Source organism: Sinocyclocheilus anshuiensis, unplaced genomic scaffold, assembly GCF_001515605.1.
Source record: "Sinocyclocheilus anshuiensis isolate Anshui unplaced genomic scaffold, SAMN03320099.WGS_v1.1 scaffold469, whole genome shotgun sequence".
In the NCBI taxonomy this organism is placed as follows: domain Eukaryota; kingdom Metazoa; phylum Chordata; class Actinopteri; order Cypriniformes; family Cyprinidae; genus Sinocyclocheilus; species Sinocyclocheilus anshuiensis.
Genome location: NW_015537995.1, coordinates 1,482,314 through 1,491,148, shown reverse-complemented (window position 1 = coordinate 1,491,148; position 8,835 = coordinate 1,482,314). Strand labels below are relative to the sequence as shown.

At 36.6% G+C, this 8,835-nt stretch overlaps 1 protein-coding gene across 1 annotated transcript in view; it reads left to right on the top strand.

The window, feature by feature from the left end:
* Positions 1-1,121: 1,121 nt before the first annotated feature.
* LOC107675953 (dickkopf-related protein 2-like) overlaps positions 1,122-8,835 on the top strand; it is a 15,418-nt gene continuing 7,704 nt past the window's right edge. Inside the window, exon 1 of the mRNA XM_016470456.1 lies at positions 1,122-1,664. Within this exon, the coding sequence (XP_016325942.1) occupies positions 1,479-1,664 (186 nt within the window). The 5' untranslated portion in view covers positions 1,122-1,478. The remainder of the gene's footprint in view (positions 1,665-8,835) is intronic.

Genomic DNA, 8,835 nt, shown 5'->3' with positions numbered 1-8,835 from the left:
CCGTACCCACTGTATATATATATATATATATATATATATATATATATATTCACTCCAGCCAGGCAACCAATGTTGGCAACCCTGATATATTATAATATAACATTTTACTTAGCTAGTTTTAGATTGAAGTTTTTGTCTTCTGTGTAAAAATAACTTTCCTGGGTAGATATTTTTGTAATAAAACAATTCTGTTTCAGAAACTTGGTACTTATAAGCGCTTAACATTATTTACCTTAGCCTACCTTTGGGGTCTTTGCTATTATATTCCAATATCATTATGCCTCAATTAGCTAGTTATAGATTAAGAGTTGTTGTTTTTTATGTACAGATGGCTTGCTGCTATTTATAATAATTTGTTGTTAAAATAACATTCTGTTCTGTAAAAGCATTGTCTGCTGGTTTATTTAGTTACTTTTCAGTACACAGTACACACATTAAGTAGGCCACTTAGTACTGTAAGACTTTGAATGTTAAAGTGCAAATTAACTCCTGACCACTTTTGTGGGTTTCCTACTGTTACAGTTAAAATCGTAGAAGGGTAAAAACATTGGGATTATGTAAGCAACACAGCTACAACAAATAAAATTGATAATGGGTGTGTTAGATTTGTAGTGTGCGAATAATCAAGCATTGACAATAATCAATCGTATTGGCAGCACCGAGGGGCCCCCAAATAAAATTCTGCTTAGGGCCCCATAAAGGCATGGGCCGGCTCTGGATGGATGGATAGATAGACAGATAGATAGATAGATACAACAAACATAACTTTTTATACCCTACTAGTTAAATTAATAAATTAAATGCTGCAAACATATAGGCAGGCAGATCGACTGATTGAAAAGCACATGGAATAGTTTTAATGTTAAGCTAAATAAGATAAAGATGTGGAGAAATTTAAAGCGTCAGGATGCTCTGCCAAAAAACATTTAAAAATCAAAGTAAGTTGCAATCTCCTCTGCTTCACAGGTTCAGCATAATTTCTTTAAACATCTATAGCCTATCGCAAATGTGCTGCGATGGTTTCCTGCTGTTTCAGTCAGCAGTGTGTGTGAACGGCCGCACCAGATCAGTTTCATCCTTTTGTCAATACAGACTGGGGGCGGAGGAAGCACATCCTATAAAAAGAAGGTATCCCACATCATGAAACGCCAGGCTTCTTCTCAAACACTCACACGAACAGGAATCCTCCTCTTTGCTGCGACTTACTTAGATTTTTAAATGTTTTTTTGGCAGAGCATCCTGACGCTTTAAATATCTCCACATCTTTATCTTATAGGCTATTACACTAAGCCTATTTGCAATTTGTATGCTATGTTAAGTTTTTCCCACTGATATTTGACAGCTTATTTGATGGGCTCTGTAAGGGGTTTATACTTTTTTAAGCCAAAGTGTGGTGGTCAAAGCACCTAGTGGTGTAGGAAATATCTTACCTTCAAGAAACCAACACATTTTCATTCAGAGAAAAAAAGACGGAAAGGATGCTGAACGTTTCGCGGAGTCGGATCTTTTGGATGTTGATGCTGATCATCGCGGTAGTGCGGATGGGAGAAACCCAGGGGACCGAGGGCGAAGCCCAGGTGAACTCTATCAAATCACTGGATCCACAGACCGCCGCCGCCAACCGCTCCAGCGGCGCCCCGAAGAAAGGCAACATCCCCGCTCAGGTAAACCCCACGGCTCAGCCATTATTTCATTAGTCTAAGCTAAAACCCTTCAGGAATTATTACTTACCTAATGACTAACGAAATAAGTCTCACATGTCACTTGTGTGCGAATTGTTCGCTGATATTTTTAAAGGAATTTCTATCTGTTACTGTTTGAGGGACAAACCGTTTATTCCGCTCAACTTCAAGCCAAATTCCTAAAATCGCAAGATTGGCTTAATTATCCTACATCATATGTGTTTTAAACAAGTTTAAAACAAGTTCTTGTGATCTATACAATCTATACTAAAATGATAAATCTGACAGAAAGTATTTTTGTTGATGTAGCCTGCTATGTTCGACATGATAACGGAAAGCGGTCGAGCGGCGAACTGTTGCTATGGTTACCTCCTCAAAGACTTAAATTTAACGATGTGTGACTGACTTGTAAACTAACTTTTAGTGGTTACCGAAATCTTGTTTTGTATTAATTTTGTTGTATAGGCTACATGTTACACCGTAAAACTTATTTTCTGACGATTTATTTCGCATGTTTGTCCATTATAGGCTTCATTTAGTGGTTTGACAAAGTGTTGATTTACGTTGTACAGGATCTGACGCCAAGTTTTACTTTATATATAATGCAACTGGCATGTCATATTATGTGGCTCATTTACTAGAATAAATTTTAAAAGCCTCAAACATATGTTATTTCAAAAATGACTACAGTAGTACTTGAGTATTATCAGAAAGTGATTGTGGCTCAGTTGAATGGCCAATGTCGTTTTGAAAGCTTTACTCATATTTCTAGTCGGTTAAATCCTGGATTCCTGCCAAGCTCAAGATTTATTTACTTGTTTTAAGTATAAATTTTCAGTAAGACACACAATATTGTTACTTGAGATAAAAAAAAAAAATCCTCTTTGCTGTTTGGTCCTGGTTATGTCTCTCAGATCAGCTGTAAATAGGCAGATGTTGTAATTTAGAGCAGACGCAATTCAATGCAAAAAAAGAGGAGCTGATGGGATTTTTCTCTCTCCCACTTCCTCTTTGGAGTGGGAAGATCTCCAGTATGCAAGTTTCCCTGCCAGACCCTCATCTAAACAATTGCTCTCAACTTTACCATCTCCATAAACGCAGGTGGTCTGGATGATCAGACAACTGCCATACATGTGGAAACCACTACAGTCCAATATTAGTTAAATGTCATGCTACATTTAGCTGCTTATCCAAATGTAGATTGCTAACAACTTTGTAGATTGCTAACAGAGCAACTGTTGTCTCATTTGGAAGTTTCCAGTTGCAGATGTTGCAGATATTGTGGACAGATCCCAACTTTCTGTACCTGGGGCAGCTCTCTAAATCTGAAAGAATTGCTTAGGAGATTTAATTATATTAATTAAAGATAACTCTGGAAATGTTATACCTTGCTGGGAAAAAAAACTGGCTAAAATTGTTCTGCTGGTCTTAGGTGATTTGGTTCTGGACCAACAAGTGCCCAAAACCTATCTAAAACCAACCAAACCATGCTGGGGAGACCAGCAAAATCTTTCGTTGTAAAAAAAAAAGTTTAGAATAACTTATCTGTTTGTTTTCTGAAGGGTAGTGTATTTTTACTTTATGATTATGTAGTGTGTTTTGTGCAGTAATTTATATAGATGCAGCAAACAAAATTGTAGATGATGCAAACAGGTTATATCGGTTATATTGTTCATAGCTCTTTTGTGCCAATGGGTCACACCCTAGATCAGAGGTCCCCAACCACCGGGTCACGACCCACTACCGGGCCGTGGAAGAATTGCTACCGGGTCGCAAGAACGTTCTGGAAAAAATGTGTATAGATATGACACTCTGTTATTTATTGTGTGTTAATGATTGTTCTTATTATTCAGTATTTTCGTTGTATGTGATTGATATGGAGTAGCAATTTGACGATTTCATGTTAAATAAGTAAATGAAAGATTGCTCTGATCTGTCACATATTAGGGGTTAAACGGATCGCAGTTGATCTGTCCCAGCAGGCACCGGACATCTATGTAACGTCAGGTTGACGTTGGATATGACGTCAGACAGACGTTGCATTTTGGTTGAAAATGAAAATCAGGTTGACGTCAATATTTGACGTTGACTTAACATTGGATTTTGGTTACACAACCTAAAAACAACAAAATATCAACGTCAGCTGACGTCGGTATTGGACATCAATTTAACATTGACATTAGAAGCTGAATTTACATTGAGTTTTGGTCACCCAACGTCGCAACCAAAATTTAACCAAATATCAACGTCTTATGACGTTGTGTGCCTGCAGGGGTGATACGTACGGACGAGACCCTATACTGTCCAGCACGCATGTGATTCGCAGATTAATTTGCCAATTTACACGTTCAAGCAATTTTAAACCACAAGAATAAGAAACGAAAGAGAGCTCAATTCGATACTCTGTTCTCGCACACAATCAAAGCGCGCACGCGGAAATACCGAGTTGCGTATATGTACACATAAAATTAGCTTATGTCAAAAACGCTTCACGGCATTGTCATTGTGCTTTAAATATTTTTTTTCTTGCTTGTCCGAAAAAAATAATCAGATCTGTGACTCAAAAAAAACAAACACAATATAATGCGTTGAACTAGTGCTGGGCGGTATGACCAAAAATTTATATCACTTCCCTCACCACAGTGCAACAGTGAAAAGGGACCCCTTTCAAACAGTGTCGCGTTCCGAACGTTGTTTAATTAAGCGACATACACCGGTATTGCGGTATTTTAAAAATTCATATCATAACAAAAATAAACACTGGTATTCGGTATGAACCACCCAGCACTATGTTGAACCACTATAATACTATATAATAGCCTAATATATATATTGATGATTATGCCAAGTAAGACATGTTCCTGGATCAACATCTTTTGTTGATCCTGGATCAACATTACTGTCCAAAAATACAGACTTAACCCAATCCCCACCCCTAAACCTAACCTTACCCATAATTTATTCCTAAAATCAGAGGGAAATGATAGCTGATTAACAAGGGTGTAGAAGCGCCTAATCCTGATTGTAAGCCTAAAACTGTTATCTCTCAATTCTGATTGGTTGGTTGGAATGATGTTCCAGGATCAACAAGGATGTTGATCCAGGAACATGTTGTACTTGGTCAAATCACGCTCACCAACATTGATTGTTGGTGGCCATTTTTGTTGATTTTTTTCTTATTGCTATCAATTGGTGGTGGATTTTTTATTTTATTTGATGTAATGCCCCCTATGGGTGGAATTGGACAAATCTAGCCCCTGCAGTTTCGTAGTTCTTCACAAAAATGTAAATGAGCTTATTATAGCGCCATCTAGAGTCAGACGGATGCAAAGTAGTGTGTGAGATAGGAGCATTTCTGATACCGAGACTAATAATTTAGCATAGAAAAATAAAATAATAAAATCAGTACAAACATAATATGGTTTCAAAACTATGGTATAAATGACAATGCAAATGACATAATAAAAATTAGCAATTGAGCCCAGTTAGGCTCTAACTAACATAGCGCAAATGATATATGCACTGAATATCTTTACAAAAGTTAATGATGGCACCCAGAAGAGTGCCTGGAATTAATTTACCATTATGTCCTTGTAGTCACTTTCCCTACATTTTTCTCTCCCATCTGGTTGAGCTGTCTGAAGAATGCTTTACATTTTTATATGTCATTACACAGCTGCTGAAATGTTTCCTCTCAAGTCCTCTAACTCTCAAGGATATGGCGAAGATTATAACACAAGCTCCCAATAAATCTCCCACACTGGCGTTCTCCCAACTGCTGCAAATTAGGCAGGCAAGAGAAACGGCCACCCAGTTTCATACATCCGTCCTAAAGGGGACAAGCAGAATTCGGTTCGCTGTTTGGTGCTGTAAGTAAAGCTGGCCAGTAGCCATGATGTCAGAGTTTTATTAGTAGCTACAACTTCATTTAAATGTGTCTAACTCTTTGACGGTGAAACTCATGTCAGATGTTGTCCACAAATAAAATAAACCTACCAGTACATTTGAAACAAACCAAAGTCACTCACTTTAGACGATCAGAGTAAATGTTCAAGGGGGGTTAATGGTGATTTCCAGTTGTGGGCAACCCAAAAAGAGGGATATTGGGATTGGCAGAACTCGTTCACCACATTAACCTCTCGACTAGAGGGGAAGAGGCTATAGTATTCCCCATGAACACGAGAGCTGTTTCACATCAGTGCCGCAACTTTGGGACTTTTAACTTTTCCTCTTATTTAATTTGACGCTGAGGTTCCGTTAACGAGTAGGACCGGGGCGGGGGATTGTTTGGGTCTGGCTTGTAAAGAGGCGAGGTGGGTTGCCCTCTCCTGCCCCCTCTGAGGTTAAGTGACTGTTTAGTGATGCTAACGAGCTGAGAGGGTGAAATAAAACAGGCAAAGGTGTGGCAGCTTTTTAGCGCTAACCAGGCTAATCATCTGGATTTGACTTCATTTGAGGAACAAGACAGCCAACAAGGAATAATCATCATGGGTTTCTGACCATTATTTAAAGTGTTAAGGCATGATATTGCATCTCTGTAGCATTCCCTGAATTCCATGGATGTAATGCTTAGCATCCAATTATGCTCATTGAAAAGCACCGCGAGTGTGAACCAGGGTTGATTAACTAAAGCTAGAAATGTAAAAAAAAAAAAAAGTTACTTGAAATAAAATAAATGTTAACTGAAATAAAATATAAAAACATTTTTCACTTTTATTTTGTTGATGTACTAAAATAACTGAATTATAAAATAACTGAATAATAACTGAAATAAAAATGAATAAACACAAAATAAAAACAAAATGACTAAAATGAAAAAAAGGAAATAAAATAATAAAACTAAAACAGAATTAAAGAATATAGAATACAAATAATATATATTTATGTTATTTAATAAATAATATATACATAAACTAACAATAAAATAGCACTGTATCAATGATACTAAAATAACACTGAAAAACACCACAATGCTGCAATTCCTGGTAGACAGCCCAACTTGCCCAGTTTCAGGGCATGTTAATGAATTATGGTTAACTAATCGCTGTTGATCATCATAAATTGTAATTGTGATAATTTACATTGACTTCACATTTCAGTTTGTATGCATCATTTGTCCTGTTATTAAAGAACAGTAGCTTGGAATAAAAAACTACTTATCCCTACCTAAAAACATAACCAACTTACTCCCAACTTGATCAAGATGGTCTGTTAGCTGTTTTAGAGGGGTTCGGTCACTTTTTTTTAGCTAGTTAGTTTGGGAGACCAGCTTCAGATCATCTAAAGACCAGCTTGGCCAGGCTGGGAGACCATCTTAAAGCAGCTAAGATCAGTTTCTTAGCAGGGATTTTGCTGGTTTATGAGATGATATTCTTGCAACAACACAACCATTTTCCATAATTCTCTGAGGCAGAACAACAATGACTAAATATTTAGATAAAGCAAAATTTACACATCTTTTATTATTTTCTTTGTTGTAGTAGCACTAAAACATTGTTGGGAAGTGAAATAAAGCAAAATGAAATTTATGTTTTTATGTTTTTTCGTGCTGGTGAGATTAGCCTTCAACTTGTGCTTCAAACAGTGGGAGAGTGCGCAGCTTTCCTGTGCAATCTGATATCTATAGGGCCGTGCCCTTTGAGGGTGGATAAGGTTTGTTTGTTCAGTGACAGTTTATTTTACTCTTGAAAACCCTCTCAATTCACTAACACCATTCATGGTGTCAGATGTCAGCTTTGCTTTTGCAAGGTCAAGTTAAGCTGGGCCCCGGGGCCCTAGAGGAACATATGTGTGAGACACAGGTTTTATGTGTGAAAACCCTATTCAGGATTTCATGAGTCTGTTGTGTAGATGAATTTAGACGTGGGTTCAAAGAAAGCCTTGCAATCCTATAGTTGTAGACTGAAATTAGACTGAAGATGTTTCTTTTGTAAGCTGTAGTGTACAATATCTATTTTAGGCTCAAAGGTAGCTGAAAAAATTTGTATTTGTTGCAGTAAAATTAAAATGAAAGATTTTTAGTAGATATTTAGTTGCATTTTTAGTAGATTTTTAAATAAAATGAAATATAAAATAGAATAAAAAAACATAATTATAATGAAATCTATATATATATATATATATATATAATATAGTTTGTATAATATATATATATACACATTAAAAATATATAATTAAACTATATATAAATATAATAAATGTTACACACGCACACACACACAAACAAATGCACCATATATTTACAACTTAAATTTTTTTTCTACTTTAAATGCATATATTTACATTTCTACTTGTGATTAATTTCAAAAATAAAAAATAAATAGTTAATAAAAAATAAGATATTAAATTTTTTTAACTGATATAAAATATTACATTTTAATACTTCCATTTAAAAAAAAACTACTAAAGCACTGCATGCATATCGGTTGCTACTAACAAGATAAGACTTGACGTAGTTTGGGTATTACCTGATATCAATCTTTAAATGTTTTTTGGAAGCATGAGGGAGAATACAGATAGGGGGATGATTTTCAAAGGCATGGCACGTTTAGTCTTCAAAGTCCACCTTTTTGCTAGCATGAGAGCGGTGACACAGGGGCCAATGGGCATCCCTCATCGCCGTCTGTCTCTGAGCTTATCATCGTGACACTTATCTCACACATGAATGTACTGTATGTGAGGAATAAAAACAGACTTTGGAATCAATGAGGGATGAGGATCAACGAGTCGTATCCAAGCGTTGGCCGGGTCATTAAAATCCTGATGTGATGATGTGCCAGATTGTGTGCAGACGCGATTATGTGTCTGCATTGGCTCTGGCGGTTTATGAGATGCGGGTGACTCTTGCAGCTTTGGAATCAAAATTCAGTTTGTCTCTTTCAGTTTTTTATTGTTAAAGGGGTCATATGATGCGATTTCAATTTTTCCTTTCTCTTTGGAGTGTTACAAGCTCTTGGTGCATAAAGAAGATCTGTAAAGTTGCAAAGACTAAAGTCTCAAATCCAAAGAGATATTCTTTATAAAAGTTAAGAGTCAGCCACGCCTACCTAAAACGGCTCGTTCTAACACGCCCCCACATGTCTACGTCACGATGTGGGAAGATTTGCATAACGCCGCCCAAATGTTCACGCAAAGAAAGAAGGCGTAACTTTTA